Source organism: Embiotoca jacksoni, unplaced genomic scaffold (assembly GCF_022577435.1).
Source record: "Embiotoca jacksoni isolate LCO1_2020_lvr unplaced genomic scaffold, fEmbJac1.0.p SCAF_25, whole genome shotgun sequence".
Classification (NCBI taxonomy): domain Eukaryota; kingdom Metazoa; phylum Chordata; class Actinopteri; family Embiotocidae; genus Embiotoca; species Embiotoca jacksoni.
This window is the reverse complement of record NW_027185376.1, coordinates 4,125,445-4,143,295: the sequence shown is the minus strand read 5'-3', so window position 1 is coordinate 4,143,295 and position 17,851 is coordinate 4,125,445. Positions and strand designations below refer to the sequence as shown.

The 17,851-nt window shown below is 40.7% G+C and overlaps 2 protein-coding genes across 2 annotated transcripts; one reads left to right on the top strand and one right to left on the bottom strand.

Moving 5' to 3' along the window:
• Window positions 1-100: 100 nt before the first annotated feature.
• Window positions 101-6,239, bottom strand: LOC138204425 (ADP-ribosyl cyclase/cyclic ADP-ribose hydrolase 1-like). The gene is made up of 10 exons (XM_069159682.1): window positions 6,056-6,239; window positions 5,570-5,694; window positions 5,306-5,429; window positions 4,312-4,438; window positions 4,062-4,197; window positions 3,108-3,190; window positions 2,892-2,965; window positions 2,715-2,807; window positions 1,988-2,074; window positions 101-1,258 (listed from the first exon to the last, which is right to left on the bottom strand). Exons 2-10 carry the CDS (start codon window positions 5,676-5,678, stop codon window positions 1,186-1,188), a joined length of 906 nt encoding a protein of 301 aa, XP_069015783.1. The 5' UTR covers window positions 5,679-5,694; window positions 6,056-6,239; the 3' UTR covers window positions 101-1,185.
• A 2,276-nt stretch (window positions 6,240-8,515) lies between these two features.
• LOC138204423 (inositol monophosphatase 1-like) lies at window positions 8,516-16,231 on the top strand. Its single transcript, XM_069159679.1, has 9 exons — window positions 8,516-8,551; window positions 8,799-8,898; window positions 10,026-10,159; window positions 10,983-11,087; window positions 11,366-11,411; window positions 11,627-11,735; window positions 11,943-12,051; window positions 12,295-12,446; window positions 13,522-16,231. Exons 2-9 carry the CDS (start codon window positions 8,836-8,838, stop codon window positions 13,638-13,640), a joined length of 837 nt encoding a protein of 278 aa, XP_069015780.1. The 5' UTR covers window positions 8,516-8,551; window positions 8,799-8,835; the 3' UTR covers window positions 13,641-16,231.
• The last annotated feature ends 1,620 nt before the right edge of the window (window positions 16,232-17,851 follow it).

Below are 17,851 nucleotides of genomic sequence, written 5' to 3'. Positions count from 1 at the left end.
TGGCCGCGCGCTCCAATCAGAAGCCGTTTTCTTTTCTTTTCTTTTTTTTTTTGATCGAGCTGCTTTATTAAATGCACAATTTAAAGAAAAAAAATATTATAAACATGATACAAAGTTGTTTTTAAAAAAAATAAATAATAATAATAAATAAAGATACAGCTAATATGTTGGAATTCATCGATAAAAGAATGGTTTTTTGTTTGTTTTTGTTATTTAAAACACATAAGCGTCCTCGGATGTAGCTACGCTCTTGATGCAGGGACATCCTGGGCTGTGAAGTTATTCAGAAGCTGCAAAAATATACTCGTTAAACACGTTTTGAAACCTTTGTTCAAAATGTTTTTGCGTTGTGCAAGTGAGTGGGTTTATTAAAGATGATTAAACAACATCAATCAGCTGCTGAGAGTTCGTTGCACGGCACATTTCAAAGGTCATAAAAAAATTAAAAAAAAGCTGTCATCAGTAAGCATGTTTGACCTTTGAGAAACAAAATTAACGGTTGAGCGTTCTTGGAAACAGGTTTATCGTCTCTGCTCCAGTTACACACTGAATATCTGCGTGTGCGTATTAGAGCCTGATGGTTCGTATTCATGGAAACCGAGCACATTAAGGTATATTACTGGTTGTCAAAACCAAATGCTCACAGTCATAATTACTGGTAAAAATATTACATCATATTGCAGAAGTCAAGTGAGCTACTTTCGGTTAAAGCCGGAGAAGGCAGTTTTCTAGAAAAGGCACACACAAAGAAATGAAAAAAAAACCTATCATAAGCTTCGGGCATGGGAAAATGTACATGCTTAATAAACACACAAGGCTTAACAGCTGCCATGCTCATCTATATTCATATAACTGCCTGGACCAGGGTTCTCCAACCTTTTCTCCTTGATTTGAGTAGATCATGATTTGCTGCTTGGAGACCCCTGGCCTCGACCCGGTCTCTGAAATGACCTGTGATTGGCCCAAAGTCCTCCACGTGGACTAGATTTTCAAGTGATCATTCAGAACACCTTAATCAAAAAAATGCTAGATGGTTATTCAAGGAAAGGCTGTTCCTTTATTTACAGTGTGTATGTACATAAAAATCCTGTTGATCTTCATTTTACCCTCACTAGGCATAAACACCAGCACCGGACTACGTAGTATTTTGGAGGTGATTCAGTTGGATGTGAAGTTGTTTCTGTGTTACAGGCCGTTCGCTTGTGTTTGGCAGGAGGATTGTTTCGGGTCCTGGAGACACTGAAGGATCCGCAGGGTCCTGTGGACAAAGAGGATTTGGGTTAACGTGGGATGATTAAGTCAGGAAGTTTGATTTGAAGCCATGAGCGACAACTGTTTATTTACGACGGTTGTGATATGTTATTACGAGGTATCTATCCATGGCCACAGACCTTTAGACTGAATGACAGTGAGTTTACTGCCAGTGGGCGAGTTTGGGCTACGAAAAAGCCTTAAACTGTCTCACACCGTTTGAACGTGTTGGTTTTTACCCAAATTTATCTTACAAATTTTTCGCAATGGCAAAAGAATTGTGCCTGATGAGGGTGATAGCAGCAGGTTTCTTGGTTTTTGGAAAATTTGGTCCTAGAGATCAGCGTTTCAGTCACAGTCGTCGTCTTTGGTCGTCAAACCTTCAAATGAGCCGTCCCATGATGACGTGTGTCGTCGTGCAATCTCACCCTGCGTTCCGAATCGCATACGCTGCGCAAAGGATTGTGGGTCAGAACAGCCAGAGTGGCATGCTGGCCTGCAGGCTGCAAAATACGACCGGATGTAGTAGAACATCCTGGTACTTTTGGCGCCCTACGTTTAACATACTAAGTATTGGGACATACTAAATCTTTTTTTGGCATAGTGGATAGTATGGTAGTATGGATATTGGAACGCAGGGCGATACCACCATTTTGAATTGATGACCAAAGATTTTGACATGTTCCCCTTTTATAAAACTCCCCAACAAGTCGTACGGTGTGAAGACGTCACTCACTGGTCGTCGTCCGTGCAGGTCCAGTGGAAACCTCTGGACCGGAGGATTTGGATCAGGTCAACAATGGATCCTTGACTACATGATTCCCTGCATAAGGGACAAACTGGGTTAATGAACTGTGTATATGACTGTTTTTTATGGATATGACTTTTTGACAAGCCACCATTTACAAGCCGTATCTACTGGCAATATAAAAAGTTAATAAAATTGTTAAACAGATCGATTAAATTCCTAGAATCAGAAAACGTGGGCTGCCAGGCTGCCAACGATGTTGGTCCCTTCTTTTTATTATATTGTTTTGTCATTATACAATATAGTCCTGTGATTTTAAGATACTGTACTCATAAATGATGGATACGTGCGGGTTGGAAGTTTTACATGAGCAATCACAAATTTCCTTCAGGATTAACAAAGTTTTATCTTATAAAATTTGTCGTTATCAAATTTTAACATTGCATGAATAAATTGATTTTGGTGCTGGTTCTGCACCCTTGACTCCAAGAAATTGATGAATTAAACCTTTCTGTTCTGGTGGAGCATATTCCTGAAGTTTAAGTAGGCTATAAATGATTTATTTGCCATTAATTATTACTTAAGAAGCTTTAACTTATCAGAAAGTACTTTTTAAATTTATTTTTTATTTATTTATTTTTTATTTTTTTTATAAGAACTTTGCATTGCTGGAAAAAACTCCACATAATTAAGTGTAAAGTGTTTTTATCCTCACACATGGGGTCCGTCTGGATTGGTCACCACCTTAATGTTGACGTAATCAAGCCTTTGTGGATTCAAGCTGTCCAGTTCGACACTTCCAAACATGCTGAGATAAAAAAAAAAAAAAAATGTTTTAAAGTATACTTAACAAAGTGACAGCGACATATTCACATTATTCACTGTTTCTTACCTTTTTCTGTTGAAGGCATTAGCAATAGATCCATTGAGTAATACAGTGATGTTTCCGCATGCCATCTCTGCAAACTAACAAACGGAGGAAGAAAATCACATGAGAACAACAATCCACTGCTGGTATTCCGATGGTATGTTGCGGGGAAATGACAAACAACGCAACTGTGTGAATTAACGTGTGATGATGGAACCATTGTGCAGTTTGGAGACTCACATTTTGTGAAGCTTGCCTCCACAGGGAATAGACCGGATGGTTTCTACATACTGACCACTTGGGACAAGAGTTGAAGTCAAAACCTGTGTCGAATGCAAATGTGTCATTACTTAAGACTCATGAATGAATAGGAAGTAAAAAAAAAAAAAAACAAGCTTAGGTGATGTGGAGACATGCAAAGACCTTTAACTTTTGTAATAAAAGTCCTAAAAGCTGAGTAAAACATTTGGGAGCACAGCTGCAGCTGCCTGAGCGATGACATTTTAGAAAAATCCCATTGCTGCCATGTGAGTTTTTAAAAAAATTTTGGGAACAAGTTTTCTCCAAAATTATTAAAGGAGTAGTCTGCACAATGACACCACAGCTAGCAACTGGTTAACTTAGCAAAAAGAGTGGGAAGCGTATTGCTGCTGCTGGAGGCTCCCAGGAGCTCTGAAGCTCAATAGTTAACTCCTAATATCTTATAAGATACCTTATCTGTTTAAATGACCACAATCAGACAAGCTGTTGCCCTCGTTTCCACGATTGCTACATGCTCGGCCCACTAGCTTCATATTCACATCATTAGGGAAGAGTACATATTTAGACATGTTTCTTCTATATTATTTCCCAATAAACATTAATTGTACTATGTGGATTATTTTTTGGCATTAAAAGTGGCTTACTAATGTTGATGTCGCTAACTTTTAGCTTAACAGTGACAATGATTCAGAGCCTCAAACATAATGCATGAAAGTGTAAACAGTAGGCTATGTTATCATATTAGTGATATCCTCAACAAGCAAAAAAATAGAACTTGATAACTCATTAATTGATAAGTAATTCTTATTTCGTTGAATCTTTTAGTATTTCCTTTTAGGTAGCGTATTTGAGTTGAAAAAGTCGACTCAAAATGTTTCTCTTTTGGTTTCATTGTTTTGAGATCTTGTCTCGCTAAACCTTGAAAATAACCACCAGAGTCTTCCTCTTGGCCACACCAGACGAGGTCGTTGAACATGTAGCCAACCAGTGTGTCCTCGAGCGTCCAGAAATGACGGAAAACAGCTGCGTAGCTGTGCATCAGTGTCCTGGTTTTACTCCAGAAGAGGAACTAAATAGAAGGAAGTGGGAAAACAAAGCAGGTTAACAAAAAGATTTATATATAATTTTAAGAAATTCTGAAATTTCATCTTATTTTGGAGCCAACAATCCCAATATTGCTCACCCTATCACAAGGCCAGATTTCTGGCATTGCATTAAACATGTGAGAATAATCTTCGACCGTTACGTTACAAGATGACTGACGGACGACGGCCTCCTCAAACTGTCTCCAGATCTCTTCACAGTCATACCTACAAATAAAAATAAGATATTGTTTTTTGGTTTATGGAGCTGCAACAGTCATATTTACTGTCCACTTGTCACCTTCTCAAAGGTGAAAACGTGCTGATCTTTGAGTTAAAGAAGACATTTGAAGATGTCACCTTGAATTCTGAGAAACTGGGATGGATATTTTATAGAGGAAGTGATTCATTATTTAGTCTGGAAAGCAACCGATTAATCGATAATGAAAGTAATAATTAGTTGCAGCTTTGTTGTTATGGATGCTGCATGTGTCGCCCCACTGGAAAAAATCCTTGCAATGCAAATCACCCAAACGCTTCAAACGGTACGTTGACATTCAACGCCCAGGCCAGTTTGTAAGAACTAAATTTGAGGCCTTTTGACCTAAATTCAATTCCATTTAAAAAAGTAAAAAAAACCAACTATGAATAGCATGAATAGGCTTTACAGACACTCCTCTTTGTGCACTTAGTTATTACAGTAAAAGAGACAAAATTACATTGCATAAAAAGGATAAGTCTTACAACATAAAGTCAAATTTCAGAGGAAATAACATGTCTTTTCATGCCCTTGTAGTAACAGTCTCAGTCTCTGTTGCTTTCTTTCGACGAAAGATAAACACATAAAAAAGAAAAAAAAAACTCATTCAACATCACTCATTGAACTTCACATCAAAACTGCCTTTAATGTTGGCCTTTCGACACTGGACTGAAAATGTGATGCTGTGTTTCAGCCAAAGCTTTTGTTTTGGGTTTTAAGAGGAAATCAAGTCTTTTGATGAATCAGCCGAGCCGTGAATTCCTGTCATGGAATTTGCAAACCGAAGCCCTGTCAGGTGATAGGACATGACAGTAAATCAGTGCAAAGTGCATTACCTTGGACTGTCGCTAAGCAGAGTGATGTAAGCGTAACACCTCCCGACCACAATGTGTTTAATGTTGGGAGTTGTCCCGAGCTCGGCTCTCGGTTGACTGGGGCAAAGCTGGAGCATAATGAACCCTTTGAGATGGACACAAAGATAAAAAAAACAACAAAAAAAACAAGAGAGGACATTATCTATCACAAATGGAAGGAGCACGAAAGAAGGAAATAAATAAAGAAAGAAAGAATGTGTGGAAATGTCAGGAGGATTTACTTACATATTGTGATGCTGATCTTTACAAAGAATGCAGATGTTTTAGAGGATGTCATAACAGCGAGATCTTGGACTATCTCGTTGCTCCTCAGAAAAGATGTGTGTTTGTACATGTTTTACTCTGCTTTACTGTTGAAGGGCAAAAACAAAACAAAAGGGCTTTTATATCAGCTTTGGATGCGGCTCAGTTACTTTTCTTCATGGGAACTCACAAGATCTGTATGATTGACTGAAATCAAATTATCTTGTGGCGGCATCAAAACTTCTTCCCACGTTTTTCTTTTTTGTTGATCCGGAGCTGTCAAACCTGGCAGCTTTTCCAACGTTTACATTTTAACCCTTAAACAACAACAAAAATCTCCTCGCATAAACACACACGCATTAAAAAAAAAAAAAAAAAAACATTAAAAGAAAAATGCAGATCACAGCAGAATTTTTTTTAAATAAAATATCATGGTAATAAACTTGAGAAAAAAATGCAGATGCTCACTTTTTTTTCCCATGCAGAAGGTTAAACTGCAACAAATGGCTCCTTTGGCTGTGAAGGTAAACGCTCGGGCCCCGTCAGGTTTCTGCCTAAATTGGAGTCTCGCTGTGGTGTGATGTTGATGCGTGCCCTCTTCTCAGAGGCTAATGGTTGACCTGCCAGAGAGGCTGGTCTTCATAGGTCGACGAAACACATCTCCTCACCGCCCGAGACACATTCATAAAGGACGGATGGGATGTTTTTTTCTTCTTTTTTTTTTCTCCCACCCTCCTGTTGCAAAGAGCAGATCCGCATGACTCCCATTATAGGTCCTTCAGGAATCTCCCTGAACTGATTCAGTGCTTTTTCTCGGGGGACATTGTGGTGTCATCTGGAGGATTAAATGTATGTTGCTGTTGTCATGGGGCCTGTTTATTTCCAGCGTGAACGCAGTTCCAACAACGATATGTTTGTTGCATGAAGCCTGAAGGGTTATGTTGCATGAAAAATCAGATGCAGAAGTGGCTGCAGTACGTGACGTTTTAATGGTGAAACATCCAGATACAGTATGGGGGATTGTCATTTTGATCATCTGTTGGTTAGTTTGCAACGCTTTTTTTTTTTTTTTTTATCATGCCTTAAGTGTCAATAGGAGGTTGTGACATTTTTATTTCACGGAAGAGATGCAACAAATATGCTCTTTCATTTGGCAGTACTGTGGAGTTACGCAACACTGGGACATTCACTGGAACATTTCTGCCAATATTTGAATACTTGACCTGGTTACAAGTATAAGATTCAAATACTGGAATGTATAATTTCATAATAAAATAGGAAAATGAGGAGTTCACTTTACTGCCTGTAAAGTGCTGAAGTTGCTGATTGCTAAATGCTCCAATATACCTAATAATCTAATAATCAGACACTCCCACCAGCCTCTGCTGTGCCTATTATTTACCACTACTAATGCATGTTAAAATGCCAACATTAGTCCTTTAAAAAAAACCTGTAGCACCTCACACTTGAATTTGGAACTACTTATTCAGTTGTGAATAAAAAAAATTTTTTAAAAAAGAGGAAATTATATATTGCAAGACTGTTTAAAAAACGTTGGCCAAAGTTCCATGGTGCAATTAACGGTCCAACTGTAACATAAGCGATGACTGAAAAAGGAAGTGCATTACTCTAATGCACACCGAGCCATCGTGAAGGACCTCCGATCGCAGCACAAAAGCGTGCACCGTTTTCATTTTGTGTTAATATCGAGTGTGTAGCATAAACATAAAAGATTGTAGGGACTCCAAGAGATCCTCATTAAGCTGCCCTGTCTTAAAACAAGGCAGCATAATGTTCTCTCGGTCGGAGGACATGATGCATGCCTGAGTGATGCCAGACATCTCATTATCTGCTTAAAGAAAATGAGGACTTTGAATTTCTCAGATAATAAGAAACAGTCATTAAAAGAGGTCATAAGAGGTTAAATCTATATAATGGTGTGGATGAGATGACGCCCTCGTGTTTTTAAAGCTTGTTGGCAATTTGCGCAGGAGATCAGTCAAAGGACTGCAGGGGCTTGTTGACAAAAAAAAATAAAAAATCCTCTTCGGTTAAAAGACGGATGGATCCTCAGCAGAAAAGGATGCTGAACAAAGCTAGAAATGAACCCAGACCTTAAAAAGAAACAAAGAAATTCTCCACCGACAAGCAAAAAAATACGCCAATAATTAAAGAACATGTAAAATCTTGTAAGCACTACTTTATTTAGTGCCACATTCATGTCTGGTGGAAAAACAACAACTTTGAAATTAAAAAATCATGTCCTTTCATGCATAAAGTGAAGTCACATTTTTGTTTTTTGAAATCATCTTTTAATATATTTTCACTGAATGGCATTTCAAAATGATAACACCATGAGGAGTAAAAAGAAAAAAAAAAACCACAACATAATGTGTGATTGTGATCTTTCTCATAAAAGGCAGCCACCATATCTTCCTGTATTACATAGCCATTTAGTGTTGCTGCTGCCACCTCCTGGCCTAAAGAGGCATTTTTTTTCCAGCTTAATATCTGTCTATTATATGAATTTGTTTTAAATTGCCTATAAAATAATAATAATAAAACAAAAATAAAAACAAGCGGAATGGATGTGGCAAAACTTCAAACTAAGAAAATCCAACTTTCCAGTGGTCCAGTGTGACTTCATCTCGTGTGAGATTTTTTTGCTGTTTAATCCAAGTGACCTCTGACGTCTCCTGCCGACGTCTTCAATATCAAAACTAATGATAAGTTACAACTTCATTGATTAATAAATGTGCGTTTAAGAGTGACAGACGCTCGCAAGAATTGACCCGCTTGTTCCCGCCTCCTCCTGTATTTTGACTGTGACTTATTGGTTCCTGCGAAGTCACATGACCGCCTTCTTACCCAATAATAAGCGGAGATTTCTACCAATGAGATTCAGAGTTCTCTCTTTAGTCCCACCCACTCCGTGATTAAAACTTGACGCCTGTCAATCAGGAGGTGGGTTGAATTAGCCTTAGCTCCTTCCAGTTTTATTTTAGTACTGCGTCGGTTTTTTATTTAAACTGACAAAACCGTTAAATGTAATGTTTGCAGCCGCAGCTATCACGAAGCTCACCGCCCTTTTTTTTTTTTTTTACTCCGTGTTTTCGCCCTCTTAAAGCCGAGCTGATAGCCAGCAGGGAGCTAATGCATGCGAGTTTTGTGCTTCATAACGACCTGACCCCTCGTGTTTGTTTCCCCGCAGGTGTCTTCACTAAATCTGCTCCTTCTTCACCGTCAACATGAGTGATCCGTGGCAGGAGTGCATGGACCACTGCGTGGATGTCACTAAACGAGCTGGGAAGGTAAACAAACAAACAAACAACAACAAAAAAAAACAACTTTTATTAAAGCTGCTTTTATCGTTTTTTAAAATGTTCCAAATTCACTTTGTTTTGAATGAAAACGGTGATAAACTTTCACACCTTCAGTCAGTTTTGTTTCACAGTTTGCCTATTTACTGCAGCAACAGTCCTCATGAGACATGTTGTGGAAGAGTTTCCAGGTGAACTCTTGTCTAATAAATTATTCAACATTTTGAAGATGTGTGTGTGCACAAAAAAAACCACAAAAAAACCCCAAATGCAGTCTTGTCAAGTTTTTAAAACAGACTCCAGAGACACCGAGCGCCTTGATGAAGGGATAAAGTTGGCCGTTTGAAGTAGATGAACAAAAAATCGACTTTAAAATCCTGCTGTTGGTCCAATAAATCACCGAACGCTTTTAGGGCCAAAATACATTTCTGATCTGCTCAGCTGCGTTCAGTTTTTAATGCTCCGCATATCTTGGAGCAAACTCCCAGAAACCTGCAACTCTCGGCTCCTCTAAACCGAGACGGAGGACTTCTCTGTTTGCTGCCTTTCACTGGATCAGATTTGAGGAGATCTTAAAATGCGCTGTAACTTTTTATCCTATTTTTTTTTTTAGCTTGCTTAATTTTTTAATGTTTATCACTGTTCTTAATTGTTTTATATGTCCTTTTCTTTGGCCTTATGTTTTAATGGTTTCGTGTGAAGCGCTTTTGAATTTGCATCGCATATGCAATGTCACCCTAATCCATTTTCTGCCTCCAAAAGGGGAAAGCATTTAAAATACAAAATCGACCTCAAACCTAATTTGAGTTTAAGTTTCTTTTGCAAGGTTATCTCTCTCTTTTATTAATGCAAACATAATTTGTCTGCCTGTGACATTCAAACGTACGTACGAAGGCGCTTCCGTCTGTGAAGAGACAATAAAGACGACTCGTAAAGATATCTGGAGCCCCCGGCACCTTGTTATCGGTGGGCCCGTTATTGTCCCTTACAATATGTAATCACAACACATCAACATGTTGAGATAATTAAAGCGCCAGATGTAGCCAGTCATGCAAAAAAAAAAAAAAGAAAAAAAAAAAGAAATGTCCACCTGGCTATCATTGTCGTGTTTCCGGCAGACGATCCGCGAGGCGCTCCAGAGCGACATCGCCGTCATGCAGAAGAGCTCGCCGGTCGACCTGGTGACCGAGACGGACCAGAAAGTGGAGCAGCTCATTATATCTTCCATCAAGGAAAAGTACCCGACGCACAGGTAATCTGTTTGAGCGGAGAACGTAACGAGGGAAATGTGTCATTTTAGGTTTATTCGTGGGTTGTTTTCTAACAAAAAAAAAACAAAAAAAGGCCTCCCCTATTTTCATGCCGTGCTTTCATTTGTTTCGTGTTCACTAATTTCACGTTGCTCGTTGTTTGCAAATTGGATAATAGTTTGAGTTAAATCAAGCAATCCGCACTGCATTGTTCCGCTGCGCCCCACAGCTGTTGGCTGGAAATTAAAAATCCTAATAGAATGAGCAACACCCACAAAAAAACAATAAAACAAATTGTGAAATAGCCGAAGCGGGGTCTGTAAATTTGATGATATCGAGTGTTTTAAATATTTGAATCTGTAAATATGGAGATCTGAATGCTGCTGCAAAACCTTCTTTTTCACACTGCCAGGGATTCCTGTTCTGTTTGAGAATCCTCCCGTTTATTTGTTGATTTTTTAAAATTTTTTCTTTTGGCCTGAAAGTTGAATATTCCACGTCTCGAAATGACTGGAAACCAATTATCAAATGTTTACAAGTGTTGAGTGCTGAATGTAAACGTCCTTAAATCACACCGGACTGCCCAAAATCAAGGAACGCGTAGCGAGGACACGACCTCTGTGACCTTCATGGCAACTACGACCTTGAATCCAGCACTTTGTGCTCGACATCGCGTATTCTAGACTGAAAATACGGCAGGTGTCGAGTCCAAAGTTATTAACTTGGAAGTAACGGTTGCGTTGGTCATAAAACTTAAATTTTTTTTGTTCGTTTGCCTATTCCCCCCCCCCCCCCCCCCCCCCTCCCCCGTCTTTTATTCTGAAGCTTTATAGGTGAGGAGTCGGTCGCAGCGGGCGCCCCCAGTGTGCTCACCGACAATCCCACTTGGATCATCGACCCTATCGACGGCACCACCAACTTCGTTCACAGGTGCGACTGCCTGCGACTGAACGCCGCAAGAATCTCCTGCGAAAGCTCCGATACGGCGCCGGATTTCGTTTTTTATCTTCCAGTCGCTGCTTCACTATTTTTATCTTTTAATTAGGTTCTCTCTCTCTCTCTCGCTCGGATCGCCCTCTCTGTCAGGGATAATTAGACAACCCAGATGAAACTGAACTGATAATAGAAATGGATTCCTCTGAGCTTAAATCTAAAGGGAGTTCGCTTAAATGAATGTTTTTATATTGTAAATTTCCCCTTTCGGGCAGGTTCCCATTTGTGTCTGTATCAATCGGCTTCACGGTGAAGAAAGAGGTAGGCTTCGTTCCGTGCCTTTTGTTTTTTTGTACGCTGTGATGTCTTAATTAAACGAAACATTCACGTAATAGCTGACCCATTAACCCAGTGAATTAAATAAAGACTGCTACAAGTAAATATTTCCCTTTTTAAACGGCTGCTGGTCTATTTTTAGCCGTCCTCCCACATCCACATGAGTCACCGCTGTTTTCTGTGCTGCCTCTCGGTCTCAGATACAGTTTGGGATCGTCTACAGCTGCATCGAGGACAAAATGTATACCGCACGCAAGGGGAAGGGAGCCTTCTGCAACGGAGTCCCGATCAAAGTCTCTGGACAAGAAGGTCAGTATTGATAATCGCGCCCAGATTTTTGGAGATGCAGTTACAAAACAAATCCACCAGGTGGAGGCAAAATCACAGCAAGATTCTTTTCTCATGGTAAAAACTTACTGTGATTCTGTTTTTGTTTTTTTTCCAGAGAGACAATAAACTGGATGCTGTTTGTTGAATGCTAATATTGTATTTTAATTATTAATGTCTCCATCCAAGATATTAGTCAGTCCCTGGTGCTGACAGAAATGAGCTTCAAGAAGGATCCTGAGCAGTTCAAAACGATGTTGGCCAACATCAGGACCATCCTCACCATCCCTGTGCACGGGTAAATATGCAAATGTGTTTTCCTGTGACGCCACCTTCACAATGAAAGCCATCCTGCAGCCACAACTGTAGGGACGGTGAATGTAAACAGTGCAGCCTCGATAACAGCCCCGACAATAATATCACCATTAGGCTCCATTTTGTGGAAAAAGTAAAGGATTACTGCTGTGAACACTCGCGCACATTCAACTCTTTAACTCCGCATCTGGTATTGAGAAACGAAACGCTCCATCTCCCTCCTCAGAATCCGCTCCCCGGGCAGCGCAGCTGTCAACATGTGTCTGGTCGCGTGCGGGTCGGCTGACGCTTACTACCACATGGGCATCCACTGCTGGGACATGGCCGGAGGGGCAGCGGTTGTCACCGAGGCCGGAGGAGTCATCATGGACATTTCAGGTGAGAAAACAGGAGCTCTTCAAACAACACTGATTTTTTTTTGAATTTTTATTTTATTATTCTGATGTACCACATTGGAGCTTTGCTTTGGTTTAACTGTGCAAAATTGAGGCTTTTTCCTGTTTTTGAAGTTGGTTTACAATCAGATATTTAGCAAAAGATTGGCCTGGTGATAAATAGGTTGTTTGGTTTGTCAAACAAAAAGTAAAAAAAAAAAAAATGTGAGCAGAAGTTGGCATCTTTTAAATGTCTCGTTTTGTTCTACCAAAAGTCTCCCAAAACCTAGATATTAATTTTACAATGATGCGTAACGAGGTTATAACGGCGACAAAAGCTGCCAGCGTGGAGTGCTGCTCGGGTGTGAATTGTCGTCAAGCTGGTGCTCTTCAGTTTCGGGATCAAACCGTTTGAGTTGAAAACTTGAAAAACAAAGAGAATCCTTTTGAATCTACACATTAAAAGCCACGCAGTACCCCGGTTTGAATGCAGAACTTGATTTGTCTCCATTTTTGTAACTGTGCCTCTGTATTGTGTTTTTTTTCCTCTTTGGACAACTGGTTGAGTTTAAATGTTAGTTGCTACTTAATGTTTAAATGTATGTTAAACTATTAAGAGATTTTTTTTTTTGATTAATATCTGCATCTGGTTTATAGTCCGGACGTTATGTTTCCTATCATGTGTCTTTTACCTGCTCCCATGAACTGGGTGACAGTTCATTGGTCCATACTGGTCATGTGACCACTGACTTTTTTTTTTTTTTTTTAATTACTCTTGGGTGCCTCAGATCTTTTTCAAGTTTTCAACTCAAAAGGTATAACATTTGATTTTCATTATTGTTTTCACATTTTAGAAACTCCATACAAGATAATCTTTGGAAATTTAAAAAATGACCAATTTAATCGTCAATAGTTTTCTGTCAAGGGACAATTGTATGAATCGTTTTCAGCTTTATCAACGGTACGGAACAGATCAGTTGTTTTCTACAGGTTACGAACCCCACACCCTTTTAAGCATGCAATAAGAAAAATGTGATGCTCGTTTATCTTTTTTTTTTTTTTTTCCTTCTCGTAACCAGGTGGACCGTTTGATTTGATGTCTCGGAGGCTGATCGTCGCCAGCAGCAGGGCGATAGCGGAACGCATTTCCAAGGAGATAACGGAGTTTAACGTCGGCAGGGACGACGCCGACGACTAGGGAAACTTTAAAACCCTCTTTTAACCCAACTCGAGCCGCGTAGAACGCACTCGGCTGCGCGCGTGTACGTATCGGGCCTCGGATCCGTCTCCGCCTTAAAGAACCAAAAACCACGCGCTCGCCCCGGGGAGAACACCCGAGTGGGTTCCGTTTCATTATTCGGAGCTCCGACTTTCAGCCTTCTTTCTGCTTTCTTTGCGAGTCACCGTCGTATATCGGCACTTCCAGTCACGCAGCATTTATATATATTTACGTGAATGACACGGCCGGAACAAAGACCGAGGGATTTGACTTATGAAATACCTCGACGCCAGTGAGGCAACTTTAGAATAACGCTGTCCAACTTTCGACCAAAAATATTGCTTTTCCGTAAATCATTTTTTTTTTCACTGATTGTTCAGTTGAATGCGTTTTTAAATACGCGAGTGCATTTTTTTTTGTTGTTATAGCGCCATTCCTAGTTTACACTACTTTTAATGCAAGTAACAGTGCACACACCACTAACTGTGTACATACAACTCTCTTGTACTGTATGACTGCTTTATTCTTAAAAGTGTGTGGAGTACGGTTGTTTGTGTTTTTGTAAAATCGCTGTTAATATCTAATACTTGTGAGCAGCGTTCTTTTTTTTGACACGCGTGGATGAGATCATGTGACTGAAGCCCCGCAGAGACCGGTGTGAACACGCACGCACACGTTGCCGTCGTAAACTGAAGGCAAAAACTGGCAGCGTGACTGAAGTCTGAAATTTCCGCAGAAGAAAAATGCTGGCAGAGAGTTCGGCGTTAAGACTCGTCATTTGAAATATGTGGATAAATCATGGAAAAGGGAAACGACACACAATAAAAAAAACAAAAACAAAAACAAAAAAATCGGTCTTGTTTTGCCTCGTTCAAATGTTCCTGTGAAAAATTCTGCTGCTGCGCTGAGAACGCAAAAAAAAAAAAAAAAAAAGAAGCTGCCGTGCCAGCTCCATATGTTATTATTTACAAGTTATTCCAGCAAACGGGGGAAAAAAATAATCTCTGTATCAATCAACAACAAGGCCTGCATCACCATGTTCAAAAAAAAAAAAAAGTCTATAAAGTAAAAGCATGAACAGGAAAGCTCTCAGGAAACCAAATAAACAGAAGAAAAAAAAAAAACAGGCCTCTGACACTACATTAAACACGAGAAGAAGAAAAAAAAAAAAACCCCCGCACACTCACTGCTGCCGCTATGATTTAACGGGGAGATTAAAAGCATCTTCGGCTTTTACACCATGTAAAATTCTTCGCTGCATTTCCCTCTTTGCCCTTTGAGTCGCTGCTGAAGATACTGCACATGCGGAGCAGCGGATTGCACCCTCCCAAGGGCTGATGTTGCTCTATGAAACGGCCCCGAGTTTCGCTCTCCGAGGGTTGCTTTTTCCCAGCTTGTGTTTGCTGATGACTAACAAATGGTTTTAAAACACTTTACTTGAGCGTCCCCCCTCCTCCCCCTCCTCCTCCTCTTCCTCCTCCTCCGTCTCAGAAACCAATGGAGCATGTTGGTCTGCAGCAGGGCGGGTGCAGCGCCGGCGTAATCATCACCAGTGTTGGGAATGAGTTGCAGAGTTGGTGTGTGCTGGAAGTCCACCTTTTTCACTATCCGCACTAGATTTCTTTTTTTTTTTTTTTTTTTAATGTTCTTTCATTGTTTACAGAGTTATTAGTGACACGGCCCTTATGCTTCTACCATTTATGTCCTAGTTCCTGTGAGGAAGTGCCAGCCATTGTTCTTTAAAAAAAAACTGCAGAAGCTGTTTTCCTGCAACATACTTTAAAAAAAAAAGTGCCTGTGGAGATTGGAGAGTCCGGCTCTGTAGACAGTTTTGAACAACTTTAGTAAGGCACTTATTTTGAATTTGCGATTTTTGTCTTTTCAGTCAGGCGGCGGCTTAAGAGTTGCTACGGCAACAGTACGTTTTCGGCCCAGCAACCGCTAAAAAGGCTAAAACAACCCCCCCCCAAGGCGTTTGTTCTGAAAACTAAAAATTACATATTGGGTCGATAGGAAATTTATACAATATGTAATAATCGTTTTGATAACTTTAAATGATTCACTCCAACGTGTGTTGTTGTTACTCCAGGATGTCTCTCCGTGCTTCGGTTATTTGCCATATATTTCCGTTATTCATTATTAAGGCTGTCGCTGCATTTTTGTGCGACAATTAATTGTCAAATAATTGCGATTGCTGATTTGAATTGTCCTTATTGGTTTTATTTTATGGCGCTTTTATTATACAAGCCTAATCATGGTTCAATAATGCACGATCCAAAGAGGAGCCAATCATTGGCATTAAACGTTGAAAAAAAAAAAAAATTACATTTTGTTTTGCATTTTTAGACTTTGTAAACAAAAATTGCACTTATAAACAAAGCCTGATACTTAAATATACGTTGAAAATCACTGACGTTGAGTGTATAGCCAGTTGCCGCTGTCTTTCCAAGTTTGGTCGTTTTGGGTGTTGTGGTGGACAGATGTGTTGTTTTTTATTTTTATTTTCTTGTGGTATTAACGCCTTTACTCGCCACCTTTTTTTTTTTTTTTTTTTTTTTTTTTGCTGCAAATCTGACAAATTGCCTCGCTCTAGTTATTGGCCTCTCCTTTTTCGTTATGATAAACCCAAAATGTGCCCACAGCAGTGGCGTGTGGTTCGGCTTTGCAAAAACACAAAAAAAAACAACAACAACAACTCTGATGTTCGTGTCAATTGCAGCTTATTATCATATCATTCATTACCCAGTTAGCACTTTGATGTCAGCATTTAGCTCAAGGCGCCCTGCCGTGCAGCCTCGGTTTGCTTCTCCTGATGCGTGTGCGTTTAAGCAGTTTCGGTTGCATTTGTTTGGATGATGGCGCGTGCGATGCAAGTCCACTTTGCAGGTCCCCGTAGGTATAATGGCAGGTTGGAAGCGGACACCATGCGGCCCCCCCCCTCCCCCCCCCCCTCCCTCCGTCGGGAAGAAATCCCAATTGCCCCGATATAAACCGCTGGCCTCGAGCCTCCCCGCAGATCTGCGGTACAGAGAAAATGGAGGCCGCCTGCCCACTGGCCTTCAAAATTGTGAATCGACTCCGAAAGAGCAACGTAGATCTGGATTTTCGTGACCGTTGATTTTACGAGTACTTAATTCAAAAGCTTATTTCTCATCAGTTCGCAGCATGTCATCGAAAGTCGATGAAAGGGTTTTAAAATGCTTCTTACAGTTTCAATCACCCCCCCCACGGTGCCCTACATTTTCATCTATGCAGTCATCATACCATGCAAGTTACTCAGTCAGAAAACAATTTCTATCTCGGTATTGCATCAGTCTTCAATCTACCATCTTGGCTTGAACCCAGATGTACCAGAATGTGAAGTAGTAGATCAAATTCTGGAAATAAAGCCAACCTGATGTGATAAGGTGTCATTTTGAAGAGTTATTTCCCACCACTTCGTGCTCTAGGACGTCCAGACAGTCCGCCCCCCCCCCCGGGGTTCGGTGGTGGTGTCAGATTTTGTGACCTGCGGTTGTCGGTTCAGTTCAGGCGCGAGGAAGTGAGGTGAAGAATATCGGGACGGGTGACAAGAATCTGATGGGTGACAGACTTCCGTGTAACACCGGCTCTCAGAGAAACGTACCAGAATCTTTGATCCATTTTTGAAGCTCTACAGAGCGACTGCGGCGGCTTGTTGCTGCACCAGACAGAAATCTCGTGACAAGTGTCTTGATTGATCGCCGTGACATTTTTGTACAGGCGTTTAGAGCGTGCGGAGGATCGACTTGAAATGGTCTGCCGAGTTTTGTCCCTCTTGCGCCGTCACAGAAATGTAAAATGTCTTAACCACCCGTTGTGTGGACTCTTATGAGCCGTGTTGCACACGTTCTGGCTGCCACAGGAAGTTTTGAAAACGCTTCGGTGTGTTTTGACGCTTAATTTCTTGCGATGCTCGGGAGGTCTGTGGTCTTCAAAGTCGTCCGAAGCACCTCCGTCGGCCTCAGCTGGACGTCGTGCTGTCGGGCTTGTGTAAACCAGGGTGGTAAACATGCTGAAGAGAAGCCGCTCATCGTCCTTCGTGGCCGAGTTCAGCCTCAGACTCTCGCTGTTGAAGGCTCAAAGCGGGGGCTCGGAGTCGAGACAAAACGCCTCATCTTTCAGGGACCGCACCGGCTGACCTTCAGCAGCTTCAACATCCCGGCGGCCCC

What these genes read in the sequence shown, in the direction of transcription:
- LOC138204425 (XM_069159682.1), bottom strand. Translation starts at nt 5,678, where the DNA reads ATGTACAAACACACATCTTTTCTGAGGAGCAACGAGATAGTCCAAGAT. An exon ending in AATCCAGACGGACCCCATGT is followed by an intron (nt 2,075 to 2,714) that starts GTGAGGATAAAA and finishes TCCCTTATGCAG; the next exon opens with GGAATCATGTAGTCAAGGAT. An exon ending in ACCTGCACGGACGACGACCA is followed by an intron (nt 1,259 to 1,987) that starts GTGAGTGACGTC and finishes CTTTGTCCACAG; the next exon opens with GACCCTGCGGATCCTTCAGT.
- LOC138204423 (XM_069159679.1), top strand. Translation starts at nt 8,836, where the DNA reads ATGAGTGATCCGTGGCAGGAGTGCATGGACCACTGCGTGGATGTCACT. An exon ending in ACCACCAACTTCGTTCACAG is followed by an intron (nt 11,088 to 11,365) that starts GTGCGACTGCCT and finishes CCTTTCGGGCAG; the next exon opens with GTTCCCATTTGTGTCTGTAT. An exon ending in CAAAGTCTCTGGACAAGAAG is followed by an intron (nt 11,736 to 11,942) that starts GTCAGTATTGAT and finishes TCTCCATCCAAG; the next exon opens with ATATTAGTCAGTCCCTGGTG.